The sequence below is a fragment of the Notechis scutatus genome, chromosome 10 (assembly GCF_049901735.1).
Source record: "Notechis scutatus isolate UNSWTSFEM ecotype Mainland chromosome 10, rNotScu1.2, whole genome shotgun sequence".
NCBI classification, from domain to species: domain Eukaryota; kingdom Metazoa; phylum Chordata; class Lepidosauria; order Squamata; family Elapidae; genus Notechis; species Notechis scutatus.
This window is the reverse complement of record NC_142018.1, coordinates 14,640,904-14,661,959: the sequence shown is the minus strand read 5'-3', so window position 1 is coordinate 14,661,959 and position 21,056 is coordinate 14,640,904. Positions and strand designations below refer to the sequence as shown.

Genomic DNA, 21,056 nt, shown 5'->3' with positions numbered 1-21,056 from the left:
AGGTGCAGTGACAATAAAATAAACTAAATAAAGTAAACTAATCTTCTTGTTGTTAGTCACGAAGTCGTGTCCAACCCATCGCAACCCTATTGGTAACATTCCTCCAGCCTTCCCGTCCTCTACCAACTTCTGGAGTCCATTTAAACTCACGCCTACTGCTTCAATGACTCCATCCCTCCACCTCCTTTTCTGCCGTCCCTTTCTTCTTCTTCTTCTTTGCCCTCAACTGTTCCGAGCATTAGGCTCTTCTCCAGCGAGTCCTTCCTTTTCATGAGGTGGCCAAAGTCTTTGAGTTTCATCTTCAGGATCTGGCCTTCTAAAGAGGGTTGATCTCCTCTAGGACTGACCGGTTGGATGGCCTTGCAGTCCAAGGGACTCACAGGAGTCTCCTCCAGCATCAGAGTTCAAAGGCCTTTTGATTTGATTGAACTAATCTTACCACAGGGTAACTCTGGGTGGCTTGCAATCATAAACATGTAGGTACACATGGACATTAAAACATAAATAAATTAAAACCAAACATTAAAAATTAGTGACACATGGGGAGGGCGGAGGGTGGAGTGGAAGGAGGTGGGAACTGTTACTTGATCAACCACCTCCTAGCCTTGAGTAAACATGACTTTGAGATGTAACTAACAAAATAAAGGTAGAGAAAGTGATTTGAGTCCTTGGAGACCTATTTTTGAGAGTTGCTCAAAACTGTTTGTATTTTGAGTGTAAGGAAATCAACTCTTTCAGAATTCCCCTGTGCCTATTAATTGCTCTAGCATTCTTCTCACCGATGAGTGTTATCTTTGTTTTGCAAGGCTGCATTAAACTTTCCCCATACTTTCCCTTTTAGTTGTTGGGTTTGTTTTTTACTCTTCATTGTCCTTTTTTGTTAAAGGGCGATGCTTCGACTTATCTATATTTTGGTGCTCTCAATTGCTTCTGTAGTTTCAGCCACTGCCTTTGTTCAGCTGCCTTTGAAATTCCCTTTTAACAGACAGCTGAATTTGGTATTGTTGGGTTCTATCAGAAAAATATGTCTGTAAATGTTTTAATATTTTCACTTATTCTGTATAAATGTCGCTTCTCGTTCCATCACTACCCTGAGTGATGAGTGTTCATAATCTTTTCTTTTAAATGTTTTCCTTCCTTCCTTTTTTCCTTTCCTCCCTCCCTCCCTCCCTCCCTCCCTCCCTCCCTCCCTCCCTCCTTCCTTCCTTCCTTCCCTCCCTCCCTCCCTCCTTCCTTCCTTCCCTCCCTCCCTCCCTCCCTCCTTCCTTCCTTTCCCCCCTTTCTTTTCCCTTCCCTTCCTTTCCTTCCCTGGGTTTGAAGAATTCCTTTATTTTTCTAAATTAAATTACCATTTTTAGAACTTCACTATATTTTGAGGGGCTTCCAACTTCAGAAAATGGGGCTATCAGTTCTTCATCATTGACGTAAAATCTGGCAAAACCAAAAAGGCTTGATCTTCTGTCAGAGAAATGTTCCAGAATTACATCATCACTGCAAATTTAACTTCCAGAGCTGCAAAAGCCAGAGCTCTTCAAATGTCATAGAAAATTGAGGACGGTTTGCATGGCTTATTATTAATTGTATGAATGTCTTGGAGTCCCTCCGTTTCCTAATTTCATTGTGTTATTTTGTAGACTTTTTGATTCTGACTCCTCTTGAGTTTTCTTTAAAATGCACGTTCTGAAGTGCTTCTCAATTGGTAATCAGTTTTAACCTTGATGGCTCTGCAGGGACATCTAGTGACTTGAGTTTGCATGCACGCCAAAGGTAAACCAATAAACAACTGCAAACATGAACACACATAGAGAAACCCAACTGCTCAAATGTTCTGGAGTTCTAGATTTAATTGCTGCTTCTTGATGTTTCTCATGCCAATGTCCAGAATCTTTGAGTTTTATCAAAAAATGGTGGGGAGAGGATGCTAGTCGTGCATTTTTGAAACAGAAACCATATTTAGGATTTAGTGGATGTCTAAAGTTTCAGAAAGCTTAAACCATTAACAGAATGTTACGAATTTTGACACTTTTAATGTTCTACTCATTTATCTTCCATTCAAGAACTAAACTTTAGATGCTAAGTATAAGTTATTTGAAATAATCAAACACAGCATTGTCATTGTGATGGCGTTGTAAGTGTCTCTGCTCATTTTAATTATTTGTATTTTTGTGGCAGTTCATCTGTGTGGAAAATTGAGGATCAAGTATATAAACGTCAAAATAATACTTTTCTGGAAATAGAGAGAGGGGAAAAACCAATTAGAATAAAGTTAATTATTGTAAGGCTGAGGTGTTAGATTTCTTTCAGAGGTGGATTTGCCTGCATAGGCATGCTTTAGAAAATAGGAAATTGTGCATTCCAGATTTATCCTGTCAATTGGTTATAGTTTTATAAACATACTGCATCTGTAAATGAAGTGCTTCACATGGCAACAATAGAAAAATAAGATCTGTATCCAGTAGTTTGATTCCAACACTGGAGGTTTCTGAGAAGGCATTGGATGATGTAGGATGTGTCAAATGTTTCAGCTTTCAAATTCCAAACCTTAGGGGTGCTCAAAAGTTGTGACATGCCTTGCGGGTTGTAAATATGTTTGGGTTACTTTAATATAATGTAGATGTGTTTGGTAAATAACTACATAAATATTATGACTTTTTAAACATTTTGTTGGGCAGCCATTTTGTCTGAAACGGTGTAGGGCAGAGGTCTCCAAACTTGGCAACTTTACAACTTGTGGACTTCAACTCCTAGAATTTTCCAGAACCAGCTATGCTGGCTGAGGAATTCTGGGAATTGAAGTCCACAAGTCTTAAAGTTGCCAAATTTGAGGACCCCTGGTATAGGGCTTCCTGCTTGAGAAAAACCCTACACAAGGGGGTTAGACTTGAAGACCTCCAAGATCCTTCCCAACTCTGTCATTCTGTTATCCTGCTCTCTGGGTTAAAATTTGGACTTTCCATTTGTAATGCTGATGATTGATAAGTGAATGATGCCTCTTATATTTTGAGTACAAATTTCTGTTAACTTTTGTTAAGCATGGAAACTCAGCATCTGCATAAGCCATGCTGGAAGTCCTGTAGGTAAGCAATAATCAGTCGTCAGCCCAAAACACAGAATTTAAACCAGAACTATTCCTATTAGGAATCATAAAAGAGAAATATAGCAAAGGGTTGGTATATCTAATACTGCACGTCGTAACAGCTGCAAGAACGGTTTATGCCCAAAATTGAAAAAACAAAACAAAAACAAAGAGATTCCTTCTGAAAGAGAGATAATAAAAGAAATACTGATTTGTGCAGAGATGGACAGACTGACGTTAGAACTTAAAAACAAAGGAGATACAGAATATTATGAAGTTTGGAATAAAATGTACCAATGATTGGATCTGAGGAGGAGTCAGAACAGAAAATGATGATGATTTGTAGAATTGAAATTGGATGATATTTATGTAAATACAATGGAATATGATGGATAAAACGATTGTATAAAAATAGCAAAACATGAGGTTTTATGTTGTAAATATAAATGAATATACTGGATATGTTAATAGTCCAAATTTAGCAATGTTTGATGAGTAGAAGGTGATTGTTTTATGTTATAATATGTATGGCAAAGACAAATGCCAGAAAGGTCACACTGTATCCAATATTTTAATACATATTCAATAAAAAAATTGGAAAAAAAATCAGTCATCAGAAAGTTTACGTGTATATGGAGCAAGCATGAACTAATTTGCAATTTACTTTTTTTTACAGTTGGGTTAACAATTTTGGACATGAAGGCCTTGGGCTTCTCTTGGATGTCCTTGAAAAACTCCTTGATAAGAGGCAGTAAGTATAGAAGATATAAGAAGTAATAAGGGGAAGCAAAAAAGAGTGATTAATATAGGACCGTCAGTTAATGTTATTATTATTAATTTTCAGGCAAGAAAGTATTGACAAGAAAAATCAACATAAGCTTATACAGTGCCTCAAAGCGTTTATGAATAATAAGGTAGGAATTTCAGCCCTGGCTGATTTTTATTCTCCCCCCTTCTGTTAGGTTCACTTTAACTGGTAATGAACGACTGTCTTTAAAGAAAGAGATGACTTTAATGAAGTGGAAATTTGATCTACTAATGATGATGGTTTGCCTGTAGTTTCATATTGCAGCAAAGAATTTGGAATAAGGCGAAACCAATTCATATGTTATTTCAAGGTTTGAGAACTCTACCAAGTATACCGAAACATTTCCTTTCCTTATGAGAACTGGAAAAAAACACCCCTAAAACCTTCACATTTTTTAAAGGTCAGCTCTTCCAGACTAGAAAGCCAAAGTCATGCAGGCTAATATTACTTTTATTATGAAGATACACTAACCAAATCTTGGAATGCCTCCCCACTCCTTTATCTTCGTGAAAACTAGGGAAGGCCTCATCAGAGATTTTCTTTTTTCAGGTTACAGCTCTGCTCCAAACTCAAGTTTCTTTTATCTGATTTTTTTGTCTTCCCCTCAAGGTCACTCCTTCTGCTCATTACAAAGCTTCAGTGATACGGATCCCAAGATAATATCATAAAAAATAAAACTTGTATGAGTAACCCAACTTTAGATAAAACTCTCCAATCTCCTTGTGAACCTGGAGGCCAAATTTAGTGAGGTCAGAGTGCTTTAATTTTAGGAAGAGGATGTAGGGGGCTATGTGAGGGTGTGGAAGTGCCCTTGAACTACTTGAATTATTCCCAGTGTATTTCTAAAGGGATGTTCAGAAATATACAGAGAAACCAAAATCTCCTTCTGGTTTTACTTCCATGTGGTTTGTCTATCACTGGCAAGACTTAAAAAAATAATTTTCTAGGGAAACTTCTTTTTTCATAGAAAAAAAAAAAGACAGCATTAAGAGAACATAGGCAGGGAAATAACAAGCTATGTAGCATTCAAGCTGTGTTTCCATCATGAAATACAATTATCTCCCTGATAAGCATAGCCAAAAATACACATTTGCAATGTTTTAATAAACACAGCATCTTTTTAAACTAGAATAGAATTCTTTATTGGCCAAGTGTGGTTGGACACACAAGGAATTTGTCTTGGTGCAAATACTCTGTATTGATAAAAGAAAAGATACATTCATCAAGAATCATAAGGTACAACACTTAGTGATAGTCATAGGGTACAATAAGCAATCAAATCATACCAAGAAAAAGTCAATATTAAATCGTAAGGATACAAGCGACAAAGTTACAATCCAGTCACAAGTGGGAGGGGATAGGTGATAAGGAGTGATGAGAAGATTGATAGTAGTGCAGACGTAATAGTTGAACAGTGTTGAGGAGATTATTTGTTTAGCAGAGTGATGGCTTTCGGGAAAAAAACCTGTTTTTCCCAGTATACTAGGTATTTTCTACATATGGGTAATTTCTTTTTTTTCTAGAAACCTGTCCTTTGTTTATAGTATGTTTCATTGAACTTGGTGAGACTCAATTGTCTCCATCAATTCCTCCATTGATGCTATAGAACAGGAGTCTCCAACCTTGGCAACTTTAAGACTTCAACTTCCAGCAAAGTTGTCTGAGGAATCCTGAGAGTTGAAATCCACAAGTCTTAAAGTTGCTAATGTTGGAGACCCTTGTCCTATAGGATGATGCTGTTGTATAATGCTGATTGAGAACACTCCGGGAGCCTGTAGCTTCACATGAAGAATTTTGAGAAAAATGTTCTTCAAGATTGGGGATAATGTCATGTTATGGTGTCTCACCTCTGCCCATATGTGAGACTCTAACCCTTAAATTAGAGGTTCATTCTTGTTATCCACATAAGGTGTTTACTCCTGATCGCTATGTGCTTCTGCAAATTGTAGCTCTGTAAGCACCAAAGAGGTTATAAGGAGAACCTGCCATATTGACCTCTGTAGTTCCAAATGAAATCTCCAAACCAATTTGAAAATAAGAATGGTTTTGGGAGAGGCATTTGTTTCACCAGAACTGATTACACTAAGCAAAGACTAGTGGGCCTGTGGGGTTCTAGCGGGTCTCTTTATCGTTATTAATCACACATTAAAAATGTTCACTGAATGGAACATTAAAAAAAGCTCCAGGCAAGTCTTATCTGAAAAATGACGTTCCATAATTGGAGCGGTTATCTTTATTAAGTAGTTTTCTGAATGGACATCTTTGACAACCTAAGATCTGTAACTGTAAAAAGGAAAAAGCTGATCTTTCAGGTATCCTGGAAGGGTCTTTAAACCTGTACATCAGGCACCTGAATTGGGCTAAAGAATGGACAAGAAGCCATAATATGAAGATGAGGTTGCATAGATATTTCTACCTCAATCAATCAGAATAGAACTAGAAGGGACCTTGGAGGTCTTCCAGTCCAGCCTCCTGCTTAAGAAGCAGACCCTAAACCATCTCAGACAAGTGACTGTCCAGTCTCTTCTTAAAAACCTCCAGTGATGAAGCTCCTTCAACTTCTGGTGGCAAGCTGTTCCACTGGTTAATTGTCCTCATGGTTAGGAAGTTTCTTCTTAATTCCAGGTTGCTTCTTTGATTATTTTCCATCCGTTGTTTCTTGTCTTGCTGTCTGGTGCTTCGGAAAATAAATTGACTCCCCTCTTCTTTGTGGCAGCCCCTCAAATTCTTCAATACTGCTATCATGTCACCCCTAGTACTTTCCTCTAGACTGGCCTGCAACCATTCTTCATATGTTTTTGTCTCCAGGCCTTTAATCATAATCTTAGTCACTTTTCTTTGCACTTTTTCCAAAGTCTTGGCCTCTTTTTTGTAATGTGTTGACCAAAACTGGATGCAGTATTCCAGGTGTGTTCTTACTACGGATTTATAAAGCGGTACTAATACTTCACATGATTTTGATTCTATGCCTCTGTTTATAGCACCAAGGATTGTGTTAGCTTTTTTGGCTGCTGCCGTACTCCCATCTCCCCACATCTGGTCCTTTCAGAACTTTGTAATTGAGGAGCGTGTAACTGAGGAGCTGACTGTGGCTCAGATCATGAGCTTCTTGTTCCAAAATTGAAGAAAGTAGGGAAAAGCAGTAGGCCACTCAGGTATGGAGTAAACCATATCCCTGATGAATATATAAATAGATTTAAGGAATTAGATCTGATAGGCAGAGTGCCTGAAGAACTATGGATGGAGGGTTCTCAACATTGTACAAGAGGTAGCAACTCAAACCACCCCAAAGAAAACGAAATGCAAGAAAGCAAAAGGTCAAATTGATGAGCTTTGTTTAGGGGTTGTAAGACTTGAAGATTGAGTGTGCTGCAGTCGCATATCTTTTAAACCATTCCTTCTCCCCTTTCAAGTATGGACTACAAAGAATACTGGGGGACGAACGAAGCCTTCTCTTGCTTGCCAGAGCAATTGATCCAAAGCAACCAAACATGATGACTGAAACCGTGAAAATACTCTCTGCCATTTGTATCGTTGGAGAAGAAAACATGTAAGTAACAGTAACATATTAAATGTATTTAATTAATGAAATAATTTTTTAAACCCCATGTTCTGACGCAGCTCTCCAAACACGACAAATCCTCTGAAGTGAACTCAAAATATTCCTTTATTAGGAATGCCGGTAGCCCCGGCAAAAAGTTTTATCTTGTAGGCTAACAAGTCCATCCAGCCAGAAGATGAATAGTTGTGTGCCAGACCTATTCATCTCCACCCCCTGCCTTTTATTCCCAGAGCTAGGGTGGGGCTTCACTAGCAGCGGTGGCTCTTCCATCCCGAGGACCAACCCATAAATTTCCACTGCTCTCCTCTCCTCTGCCTTCTGCGCATCCATGCGTCAGGTACTGGACCCAGATGTTCCTCCTCTTCCTCATCAGCCACCTCCAGACCTGGGGGCTGTTGACTCTCCTTTTGATGGCTAAGGCTCTGTCTCTGTCTCTGACAGCTTCATTCCCTCTTTCCCCTCAGAGCTCCCAGGTTGACCCTGATCCTCCGTGCCTCCTCCTCCTCCTCCTCCTCCTCCTCCTCCTCCTCCTCCTCCTCCTCCTCCTCCTCCTCCTCCTCCTCCTCCTCCTCCTCCTCCTCCTCCTCCTCCTCCTCCTCCTCCTCCTCCTCCCTCCCTCCTCCTCCTCCTCCTCCTCCTCCTCCTCCTCCTCCTCCTCTGATTTGGTTGCTGAAAGGGTGGCCAGCCGGCAGGCCACAACACCATATTTTAGGGCAATCTCTGTCATTATCAATTTAATTTTGCTTTAATACATTGACCTCCATATGTTTCCTCTTAACTGTTGACTTCCAAACAGATTTAAGAGTTCTTTTATGACTACTCATCTGGAGGATAAACACATCTGCTCTCTCCTAGATCAAAGAGAGCATGTATGAATTGCTAGAGAGCACCATTTGGATGAGCGGGTGGTCCTTGTTTAACAACCATTCGTTCAAACTTGTGACAGTGCCGAAAGAGTGGTGGTTACCACCGGACTTTGAAATTCTGATTATCGCAGTACTCCATGTTGACATGATCAAAAGTTGCAAGCTTCATTGCTGTTTTTTCACAAGTAAAGTTAATGCGGAAGCCAAATCATGAAGCGAGGACATCATTTGATTTCTGATTTCCTGCTGGCTTCCGCATTAACTTTGGTTGTGGAAAGCCGGCAATGAAGGTTGCAAATTGTGATCATGTGAACATGGAGTACTGTGATAGTCAGTTAATGATGGTAACCAATGCTGGCCAGAACTGCCATCATTAATAAGTGCTATCACATGACATCACACATTGCAACCTCATTACTTAGTGACAGAAAGTCAAAATCCCAATTATTGTGATCTCTTGCAACAAGGCTGGGGGTATTTTATTTTATTTGGGCTAATTTTTGAATGCAAGCATAGAGAGCTGCAAGGAGGAATACAAGATAGAGTCATTTTTCTCCTGTGAATTTTTTCAGGTTAGTTACTTAAGGATCCAAGCCTTAAATAATCTGACTTTATTTAAGAATTGAAGGAACAACAAGCAAACTCAAAAGATTTATTTCCTTGATTAGTAGCAGATTGCGTTTTAGGTGTTGGTTTTTAAATCAATTTGCTACCAAAGAGGCAAAAAAAAAAAAGTCCTTTAAGAATCTGAGGTGTGATTTTTAAATAGTCTGTTAAAGTACGTGCATAACTTTACAACCCATTGAAATAAATCTCTATTACAGGCTCGACAAAATTTTAGGAGCTATAACAATTGCAGCTGAGAGGAATAATGGAGAACGATTTGCTAATATAGTGGAAGGGCTCGAAAATCATGAAGCTCTGCAATTACAGGTAGGATTTCTTGGATTACAATTTAGACAATTAGATTAGGCAACAATGCATTTTAATTACTAGCCGCATCAAAAACGTTTAAAATGGCTGTAGATAATTTTTGTTTCTGGTGACCTTATTTTGGGTAGAAGTTTCAAATCCCAAGTAAATATTCATCTAAAATCTCAGTAAGAAAAGCCCGTTAATCTTCTTTTATACTCTGCATAAACACATTTGAAGCACCCGTTGCTATACATTGCAGAGATTCACTATTGACTGGCTTTAAAAAAAAAAAACCCACCTGTTTACGAATGCATAGAATTATAAAATAAATGCTTCTCCTTTCTCTAGGCAGGAGATGTATATTTTAGAATATACATTTTCGGTCCATGGAGACAATCTTTACATACTTTAAAATATCCTTTTGTGTAATTATTATTTTTTTCCAGAGTTTTTGTGTTTAAAGAAGACTGATAAAGGAGAATATTTTTGTAGTTCAGGGGTCCTTGGTGCTCTCTGAGCTTGGTTGTTTTCTTACAGATGTTTTGTTACCCAAACTAGGTAACATCATCAGTGCTGGAAGGGAGTGAGGTTTGTGGGGGGGAGGGGGGAGGAGGAGGAAGAAGAGGAAGGGTCCTTGGTAGTCTCTGAGTTTGGTTGTTTTCTTGCAGATGTTTTGTTACCCAAATTACCATGTGTTCCCAAAAATAAGACCATGTCTTATATTTTTTTTGCCACCAAAAAAGGCACCAGGTCTTATTTTCGGGGGATGTCATCCACTGATTAACTTCACTTGTGTGTGTCGCCCCCCTGGCCTCCTTTTTGCTGTCGGAGACCTTCAGGAACTTCTTCTGCGTCCAGCAAGGCTTTCCTGAAGGCCTCTGCAGCAGATAACAGAGCTCAGGATCGATCCAGAGCTTTGTTCTCAGCTACAGAGGCCTTCAGGAAAGCCATGCCTGCTGCAGAAGAAATGGGCCCATCAAGGCAGGTGTTGGGGTGTGCGAGGCTTGCTACAACTGTTCAAAGGTATGTAAGTAGTAGGGAAGCTTCATCCCCCACCCTAGCTTAATTTTTTAGCCCTGCACTCTGGAGTGGACAGGATCTTAATTAGGGCTTATTTTGGGGGGTGAGAGCTTGTATTGGGCACATGTGTAAAAATCAAGCTAGGACTTAGCTCGTACTTTTGGGGAAACAGGGTAGGTGCACTTATGATATTACCTAGTTTGGATAATGAAAGTTCTGCAAGGAAACAACCAAGTTCAGAGACCAACAATAACTTCTCATAAGGAAGGCTCACAACCCTTTTGAGTGCACTAAAGGCCATGTTTCCCCAAGACTTCAATGCAATTATGAATGGAATATTACAGTAGGATATATGAATGGCAGAATTTCTGTGTTTTTTAGCTAAGACATTGTTTCCCTCTGAAGCTCTCTGGAAGCATAAAATGGAAAATAGAACTCTTTGGATGGTTAGTTACTGTTCAAAGAGCAAATCTTCTCACGTATTGTCTCTGGGACATGAATCACTACAAGCCCTGAATGAGATAAGGATTGAGTTTGTGACTTCTGTCTTGTAAGGTTAAGTCCATAAGACAAGAATTATTTCTGTAATCTTGACATGACAATATGAAAACTTGGAGTGCTACAAGGAACCAACCGTAAAGATTAGGTTCTCCAAAGGTCAGGTTATGATACAGTGATATCCCTTTTCTGTTTTGAAGGCAAGCTCTGGGATGTAATTTCTATTCATGCTTGCCCCATGGAAAAGATCTCCTTCTCTTCGAATAAATACAAAAATGGTCTGCAACCCTAAATAAAATGAACAGTAAATAAAATCAACAATAATACATAAGAGTGACATATTTGCTTTAACATCTTAAAGCAAAACAGACCCCTCAAATCTAAATGCAATAAAATGCTACACTAAATAACAGTTTAGGCTGGCCACCTTGACTAAATGAGGATTTGTTTTTAGAATTTCTACCCTTTCCCATCAGTCAATAATTTGCCATTTTTCTCCATCGAATGTTGATACACCTGTTTTTGATTTTCCCAGCGCTATACTTGAAATGCTTCCCAGTGGACGAATGTACCACCACGGTTATTATTTTCAGTTTCTCTCAAGGGTAGAAGGCTCAGAATTGATGCTAATAACTTTTATTTGAATAATAACGTCATCTTGCCAATGTCAAATACAGTATAATCACGTTCTGTTTTAATGTCTTGGTTTTGAAATGGGATCATTGATAATTTACTTAATTGGGGTTTTATTTTAGCACACAGTGCTCCCCAAACACAACAAACCCTCTGACGTGAACTCAAAAGATTTCTTTATTAGGAATGCCGGCAGCCCTGGCAAAAAAGTTTTCTCTCATAGGCTTACAAGTTCCTCCAGCTTGAAGATGAATAGTTGTGTCCCACACCTATTCATCTCCACCCCCTGCCTTTGATCCCCAGAGCTAGAGTGGGGCCCCATTAGCAGCAGTGGCTTTTTCTTCCCAAGGACCGGCCCATAGATTTCCATTGCTCTCCTCTCCTCTGCCTTCTGTGCATCCACGCGTCAGGCACTGGACCCAGCTGTTCCTCCTCTTCCTCATCAGCCACCTCCAGGCCTGGGGGCTGTTGACTCTCCATCTGAGGGCTGACGGACAGTCCAGACTCCCCCCTCCCTCCCCCCTCTCTCTCTATGCCAGCTCCATTCCCTCTTCCCCCTCAGAGCTCCCAGGTCCTGATGTCCTGATGCTGACCCAGACTCTGACGCCTCCTCCTCCTCCTCCTCTGATTCGGCTGCTGGCGGAGCCAGGGGCTGACAGGCCACAACAAGTGTCTTTAGTATGGCCTTAAGAGACAACCTATTGATCTAGATAAATAGGAAGACCCAACTTGTTTAGCTTTTACACGCAACACAGGAACATTAAAATAGAAGCAAGCGCGGATAGCATTCTGCACGCTGCCCATGTGATCCGCTCTGTTACAGTGATTCCAAAGTCACTCTCTTTTAAGGACTTTCCGATTTTTTATGACTCTCACATCCATACTCCGTGACTGAAGGTACAACTGCAAGACTCATTAACTCGTCTCTAACTGAAATGGTCTCTCTACCAGTATTAATACAAGCAATTAAGTCAGAATTTCTCCTGGCAAAAACAATCACAGCAGATGGCACCTTTTCTCTCTATTAATTTCTGATTGGACATGTACTTTGGCTTCTTCAGTTATGTCATAGCTGTAACATAACAAGGATAATTCAGGCCACTACAATACAGCATTTGCAGGGATGTGTTGATTTAGAAGAATTTATAGTGTTTTATACATTAAAATTATATTCATTTTATGGATGATCAAGTTATAGATTTCAGTGCTGCAGTGCTGGTAAAATAATTTGAGGACACTTATCCATTTGAAAAAACACATCTTGAGCTTGTTGCTAAAAAAAAAAAAGGATTAATAACCTGTTCTAGCAATAGCACTTAGACTTATATACCGCTTCACAGTGCTTTACAGCCCTCTCTAAGCAGTTTACACAGTGAGCCTATTGCCCACAACAATCTGGGTCCTCAGTTGACTGACCTTGGAAGGATGGAAGGCTAACTCAACCTTGAGCCACTCAGAATTGAACTCCCAGAGTGAGCAGTGAGTCCTGCAGTTTTAACACTGTGCCACCATAGCTCTAAACACAGTTTGTAGTTAATCTTTCCAGCATTCACTCTGCTTTTAATTTTTGTAAAGGTATTGACAATATGAGATCTGTTGCTCAAACAACAGCCTTCTGCTACAGGGAGTCCTCACTTACTGACCACAGTAGGGATCAGCATGTGATGCAATTATTGAACGCAGTGTCACATGACCATAATATGCAACTTCCTTCTGGCTTTCCCATTGACTTTGCTTGTTGGAAACTCACAAATGGTGATCACATGGCCACAAGATGTTGCAATTGTTATTAAGTGTGCACTGATGGCCAAGCATCCAAATTGCAATCCCATGACTGCAGAAATACTGCAATTGGCTGGTCTTAAGTCTTGATTTTTGGCACCACTGTAACTTTGAACAGTCAATGAATAAATGATTGGTAAACGAGGATTGTCTATAAAGGCATTTCATTTAATGTACACTTCTTAGAGGTATGAATAAGTGGATAAGTTATGAGCCACATAATATTATATTCAAGTATAGCACTGTGTTTTTCTCTAAAATGAGTGTTTAACATAATAACAGAATAACAAAACAGAATAACAGAACAGACCTTGTAGGTCACCTAGTCCAACCCACCGCCCAAGCAGGAGATCCTATATCATTTCAGACAGATGACAGTCCAGTCTCTTCTTACCAACCTCCAATGATGGAACACTCACAATTTCTGGAGGAAAGCTTCTTCCATTGATTGATTGTTCTCACTGTCAGGAAATTTATCCTTAGTTCTAGGTTGGATCTCTCTTTGACGAGCTCCCAGCCATTGCTTCTTGTCCTGCCTTCAGGTGCTTTGGAAAATAGGTTGACTCCCACTTCTTTGTGACAGCCTCTTAGATATTGAGGCATTGCTGTCATGTCCTCTCTAGTCATTCTCTTCATTAGACTAGACATACCCAGTTCCTTCAACCGTTCTTCCTACAATTTAGCCTCCACTTCCCTAATCAACCTTCTCCACACTCTTTCTGGTTAGTTAAAATATACATCTCTTTGTTGTTTTCTCCAATTTTATTGCACAAGTGCATTGGGTGTGCTGATCCTAATAAGCTACATTAACTATAACTTCTATTTTCAGGTTGCCTGCATGCAGTTCATAAATGCCCTCGTCACTTCTCCAGAAGAGCTTGATTTTAGGGTACATTTGAGAAATGAATTCCTGCGCTGTGGGCTAAAGAAAATATTACCAGTAAGTTACTTGCAAAAGAAGTGCTAATGCACCAGATTCTGTAATTGCTTGCTTTGTGATTATAAATCTTACAAAAGACTTGCAAGATATGTCGAAGCTTGGCCTTAATGGTTCTTTATCATTTTTAATCATTGTGAAAGGGAAGCAGAATGCCGCAGCATTAAAAATGTTCAACAGTGAAAAATAATTTTCTTTTTATGACAAATGATCGCTTACACTCACTTTTATTGATGTGGGGAATTTTAAAGTATGTGTTGGATAGTTAATAGCGCCATGAACTTATGATAGGGAGAATCAAAGTTTAAATGAAACTTAGACTGGCTTTAAGCTTTAAATCCTGATTCCAAAATGACTTCTAAGTGTAAAGAATTGATGGCTTTTGCATTTATGGTAAACTATAACTGTTCTTCTTGTACTCACTGTTAATGTTATATGTGTGTTTATGCTTCTTTAGGTAAGAAAAGCATATTTTGTGTATCACATACTGCATATCTTAGCAGAGAAGCTCTTCATATATATATAAAAAATCCCCTTAAATTTTGAAGGAAAAAAAGAAGAAGCTATTTTCTATTTTTAAGTTGAGAAAGAACGACTGCTGAGTCCTTTTTAAGAAATGTAGTAAATGAAATATTTCTATCCAGTGCAGGAAATCAGGAGTCCAGGCAGTTCAAGTGAATATATAGGTTTATTGTATGCTAAAGTTCTTTACAAGAATCTGAACTACTAACAGTCAAAGCGAATTGGCATTAAATAAGTCAAGGTGGGCTAGACTTAGATCTCTTGTGGGTGCGAGAGGATTCGAGACAGATGATGTGTTTGATTCCTCCCTCAGGCTCAGCCTGGATATCACTTTCAATTTCACTTATTAGAAATGCACAGAAGGAATACATTATTTGCTCATATTGTTCTACTGAGGCCAGTTAGAAAAGGAACTATATAACTGTTGGTCTTCATCTAATCCTTTCAAAATTAAATTAATCAGCAGCAGCTGATTTTGATTCCCAAGCAATCTGTTGGAGAAATAAATGGGAATAAGTAGCTTGTTTGTAACATAGATGAAAAGGATTTAAGGCAAACAAAATGCCACATCATAAATTGGTTCTTAACAATGCAAATTCAATTCCTGTCCTAGAGAAAATTGACTATTTTTGAAGAATATTGGGAATGTTTCCAGAATCAAAAGACTTTGTTCTGGTCATTTGTTAACAAAGCAGTAATTTACAATATTCCAATTCCTTAGGCATAAAGCATCAATTTAAGAAGTTGGCTTGGGTAAGGCTCATTGCAGAAAGGATGGCCAGAGGATGTTGGTCTTCTGTTTAATCATGATTTAGTAGCATCTTCATTCTGGAACAATGAAGAAAACCACTTTACAAGTTATCTGAAATAAGTGGAAGAGCACCATTGAGTCGAGAATTGTTCTTCAATTGAGCAGTGTGGTTTATTTTAGCCAGCTATTTAAAAAAGCCCACATGGTTAGACTCTTCTTCTGTTAAATAGAAAAGATGATTACCTATTGGGATTAAGCCATTGTACAGAAGAATTTAAGTCCTGAATGCCTATGGGTAAAAAAGAAAAATCACATAGGTTTCATGAAAAGTGAGACCCTTATCAGATGATTTAAACCTGATAACCCATATAAGAGTCAAGGGGTGTTCCTAGATATTTATACAACTGGGTAACATCTATACCTAATTACAGGCTCTGCATTTTTTTTATATAATATGCTAGTTGTTAGTTGATTCTTAAAGGTATTAAATGGGTACAGGTGGTTGACATGGAAATCTGCAGCAATTGTGTTTGCCTCAGCAAACCCCTTTTGCATTTTATGGCATGCAGCAATAACTTTTTACAGCCCAGAACATTTCGCATTTCATCATGCAAAAGCAGTAAAAGTAATATGTTTAGCTGTGGAGATCTGAAAATGTGTCACCTCCTTTTCTTGGAGCTTTTATATAACATGTTCTTAGATCTCCAGTGAATTATTTCATTACTAAAAGCAAGAAATCCATTATTTCAATTTAATCAGCGTGCCCTTTCTTTAAAAGCCCATTTTCCTAGATCTTAAGTTGGACTTGGATTAGAGTGGCTGCAAGAGAAGTTGTTGTAGAACATCTTTTAGGTCATCTCAACTCTTGTTGAGAAGAGATGGGATGACTTGGCAAGTTGCTAGTTAATGCTGAGTACAACTTTCCTGTAAAGCTTGTAAATTCAGATTATTAAATGGTACCTTGGGAGATCAGCTTCATTCTGAAGTTCAAGTATGACACTTGGGGACTTGGGAGGAAATTTTGCCATGTGAAGGCATCCAGTTAGGATGATAGGTGTTCTATATTTCCTCAGATCATTGACTAAACTGTCAAAAATAAACATTTCCATTCTTATGCAAATGTTTCATCTTTGAAATTAACTTTTCCTCCCATTATGCTGTTTTAGAATGTTAACATATCACAAATGCTAAATAGATACATTGATACATAGATGGATGGATAAATAGATTATAGATAGGTAGATAAGATGATAGATAGATAGATAGATAGATAGATAGATAGATAGATATCGTAGATAGATACCATAGATAGATGGATGGATGGATGGATAGATGGATAGAAAGAAAAAAATAGGTGATGGAAGGATAGACGGATGGGTAAATGAGAGATTATATACATTATAGATAATGGATATAGACAGACAGACGGACAGATGGACAGATAGATAGGAGTCTCGCTGTGGATTTTACTCTTCTAGCCATAGCCAACTTTGGGAGCAATGCTCATTTCTGTTTCAAGGCCATTTTTGTTCCAAGTAGCAAAAGGAAGTCATAGTATACTAGTTTATTTACGATAAGCCATGATTCTCAGAAATTCTGACTTCCGAACTCTTCCATTTGCTCCCTCAAAAGAAAGAGGTTGGAAAATAAATGGATTCTATGATTGCAGAGCTACATAGCGGAACAATACAATATATACTGGTAATATGGCGAGCCATAACCTCACCACACTTTTCTTGATGATTACCATGTTGAAACATAATATGAAACATTGCTTTTCATAGCACAGCAAAACACGGTATATTGATGTAAGGTGTTTTTTTTTTTTCTGTTTGAAAGTATTCCTATTGTTTTCTCCACATTTCAAAGAGAAACAATTATGTTTTTAATTTCTGTATCTCCACAAAGTGCAGTTGACGTAACAGATTGCAAATCAAGATGGTTTTACACCTTTCCCATAATTTGGATTTTAATTTGCCCAGTGACTTAAGGTTCCAATTTTAATAAAAAAATAAAGTACACATAATGATAAAGGAAGGTAATAGTGTACTGGATGAAATCATTCATCCTGTAAATTATTACCTTCCTTTATCATTTAACGTTTAATAATTGGATAAATTTAGTAACATGGTTAACTTTGATCAATTACACAGTAGTTTTTGAGAAGAGCTATTGTGCAGCCAATTTTTTAGTAAACCCTCATGACTGACAGATGTACAGGTTTAATTAAATCTTTTATTCTTACAACTGCAGGTTCTCTTGTTCAGGATCTCAAATCACCACAATGGCTTTTAACGAATATAATTTATGATAATAATTATACCACTTAAAAAGAAGAATTTAGGGCACATTAAAACAGAATTACCTTTCTGTGTTCAGTTGAAAGAGTGGTTGAGATTAATAAAATCTAAATATCTATAAAAGCCAAAATGGGGAGATGTTACTAATCTAATTATACATACATACATACATACATATACATACATACATATATATATATATATATATATATATATATATATATATATATATAACGAACACTATACAGAACCCTGATGATGGCAGATGAGATTCTGCCGAAACGTTGCTATAACTTTAAAAACACAACTATAATGATGTGGGAAGATATAATCTTAATATAGCTTTACTTGTCAATAGGACTATTTCAAAATTAAGTACATTTCTAATTTTAGATAGGAAAATTCTTATCCAGACCAAATTTATGGCTCTAGTAACTTACTAGAGTTCTTCGTGGCATTTGTGATATCACATATCATCATATTCTTATAATCATTAGATGATAGTGCAGTATTTATGGTGTATTTAAAAAGTTTTTAAACAGCATAAGTTGTGATGCATTCAAAATGCTTCTTTTCCTTGCAAATAATCCTATTGTCTTTCTACCAATCCTTGAAGGAAAGGACAAGTCTCTACCTCTACATTATTTTTTTATTTGAAATATTTCTATAACATCATTTTTAAAACATTCAGTGTATGAACCTTCAAAACAATGAAACAATCACCATATTAAGGAAGCTTCTTGGATGAGAAGCGAAATGTCTTCAAAGAAAAAAAACAAGAAAGTCCAGTTGTCTCCTGAAAAAGCACTTTTGGGACGACCATGACCTGGATGATGGAGAATCTCTACAGACCTCCACCATATTAAGGCCACCTGAAGACCTGGTTTTGTCAATTGGCCTGGGGCCCCAATGGGAGTACAGCACAAAAGAGGTGGTTGATCAAGTAACAACAGATCCCATCTCCCACCACTCCACTTTCATCCTTCCCATGTGTCCTTAGGTTTTAATGTTGATTTTAATTATGTTTTTCATTGTTCATGCATCAACATATTTTTATGATTGTAAGATGACTAGAATTACCCTATGGTAAGATGGGTTGCCAATAAATTTTACAAGTAAGTAAGTAAACTAATATGGCATTATGTATCCAAACTACTTCTTGATAGGTGTCAGACCTGCCCCAACTTAGACATTTAGGAAAGAAAGACCCTTGATTCCCTTTGATTGAAGTGATAGGCTATTTTTTACTAAAGTTAAGTGACTGCAGTGAAAGTAAAGCTAGATCTGTATTTTCCCACACAAAAGTTACACTTTCTCCCCTTTCCTGGCCCTTGACCAGTCCATCGGTGACCAATAGTATGCCTTTTTGATGTTTTGGAAATGGCCGAGAAGTTTGATGCCTCTCACGGCAGTTTCACATTCAATTCCCAGGTCAGGTGTCCTTGGCAGCTGTTTTAATCTGGTTTGGCCCCTCTGGTTCTTGTCAACGTGTCTCCCCTCCTGTTGTTTGTCTTCTCATTCACAGGCCCACACATTACTGCCCCAAATTCCTCCCTCCTCCTTTGTGATTTAGGGCAGGAAGCCAGCAAAACGAAGAAGCTGAAGATAGCAGAGCTGCCAATAGGCAAATCAAAAGAACCTTACTCGATCAGTTGTTTTCTTCATGGCTAACCAGACTCCACATTATTGAGATTTTTAATGTACACTCCACGCCTCATCTTCCTGCTTCTTCTATTGCCAACTTTGAGCGTGATTATGAAGCGTTACTGGAAAGCTAGAGGATTAAAAACATCGTAGTAAAATAACTTCAAGGCAACATATTAATCCAAATGATTGCCAGTGCTATAAAAGTTTAGATGTGTGTACGTCAAGTGCACTGCAAATAAAACCCAACAGTAATATTTAAACAGTACTTGAATTTAGGCCACATTAATTTGATATAAATCCATAATTACTTGTATTAGAATTAAAAGGTATCTGGTGTGAGCTTTAAAATTCACTACCATGATACATTTTTTTAATAGCACAGTACATTAAATTAATAGAAACTGCATACACCGGTGGAAAACCTATTTTGTGATTTTTAATGATTGATATTAATGTTATGTAATTACCATTTAAGTAAATGAGGACTATATAGCTATCAGGACAGCATAATTTTATCTCCAACAATTCTCAGGTAGAGTAGAAAAACAAAACGAAAATAGGCAGCATGATTTATAGACTCTAAAATCCAAAACACTTATTTTAATTTGTAGTTCTTTTACATGTATTTATTGTTTTGCCATTTATTTAGTGGATTAATAAAGAAACACATACATTACTGTGTTGTCTCTTTGTAAGTTTGATCATTCTTTATCAATATAATTGGCTTCCTTTGTAATACAATTTATATTATTTATCTGTTACTTTAAATAATTTACATGGCTGTCCACTTCAAAAAACGTGGCACTGGATGTTTTACAAGAAAAATAAATCAAGATAAACCAATAATTAATCTCTATTTTATTTTATGCATTTATTTTTTTCCTGAGAAGATTTTACTATACGCTTTTTCTGTTGGTTTTATACATACTGTTTGTTATAAAAAGGTTACAAATTGCTGTCTTAAAAGGAAGAATTGCAGCATTAGAAATAAAGTGTTCTGCCAAAAATAATATGTCACAACAGCAAATGAACCCGAGAAATGAATTTGATATAACTGGTCCATTCGTAGAATTCAGAACATTACATGCTGTCAGTATCAATATTGTGGACAGATTTCATGTGGCAGACAATATATCACTGCTACTAAGTTGAAGCTAAAGAGACTTGAAAATAATATTCTTTGCAATTTAAGATAATAGTTGTGGTTTGAATTTATACATAAGATGCTTGGGTAAAAGAGATTATTTAATTGCTCATTTCTGGGATAGACATTCACAGTTTTTATAGTGATGTTACCAGCAGTTTTACCAAGTAACATACAGGTTCCTGAGCAGTTGTGGTTGAATATATCAAGATAATAAACGTTTTAAATAATTTAATTATAACTCTGTGTCATAATGGTTAAGATGGTATTGAACCATTTACATTGGAGCAATTTTTTATTTGGTCTTGTTAAATATTTATTTGGGATGTGCATCCAAGTTATGGACTCGTTTTGTTAGATATAAAACATTGAAGATTCTGAATTGTCTGCATTTTACTACAATGGAACAGAATCACAAATGTAAATAGGATAGAAAGAATCCTAACCATATTGTTTGAAATTCAGCCAGTTTCAATTTCCATCAGACTTTGCCAGATGCAGGCAGGTACAAAGTTGAAAAATGAACGAGTGTTTAATATTTGTTTATGCTTTATGGCACCATACGTTGAGAAGATGTAATTCGTTCAAATTGCTT

General features: G+C 37.5%; 1 protein-coding gene and 1 long non-coding RNA gene across 6 annotated transcripts in view; one reads left to right on the top strand and one right to left on the bottom strand.

The window, feature by feature from the left end:
• Positions 1-21,056, top strand: part of DIAPH2 (diaphanous related formin 2) — a 285,202-nt gene that overhangs the window by 45,606 nt on the left and 218,540 nt on the right. For all 5 annotated transcript variants that reach the window (XR_015750725.1, XR_015750726.1, XR_015750723.1 and 2 more), the window contains 5 exons: positions 3,753-3,827; positions 3,921-3,990; positions 7,298-7,434; positions 9,137-9,245; positions 13,990-14,100. Coding sequence is in view for 1 of the 5 variants with exons in the window: in XM_087972139.1 (XP_087828265.1) it covers positions 3,753-3,827; positions 3,921-3,990; positions 7,298-7,434; positions 9,137-9,245; positions 13,990-14,100 (502 nt within the window). In the remaining 4 variants the exon portion in view is untranslated. The remainder of the gene's footprint in view (positions 1-3,752; positions 3,828-3,920; positions 3,991-7,297; positions 7,435-9,136; positions 9,246-13,989; positions 14,101-21,056) is intronic.
• Positions 14,879-21,055, bottom strand: LOC148129760 (uncharacterized). The gene is made up of 3 exons (XR_015750727.1): positions 20,908-21,055; positions 19,315-19,444; positions 14,879-15,447 (listed from the first exon to the last, which is right to left on the bottom strand). It is a non-coding gene; the product is annotated as an uncharacterized LOC148129760 (long non-coding RNA).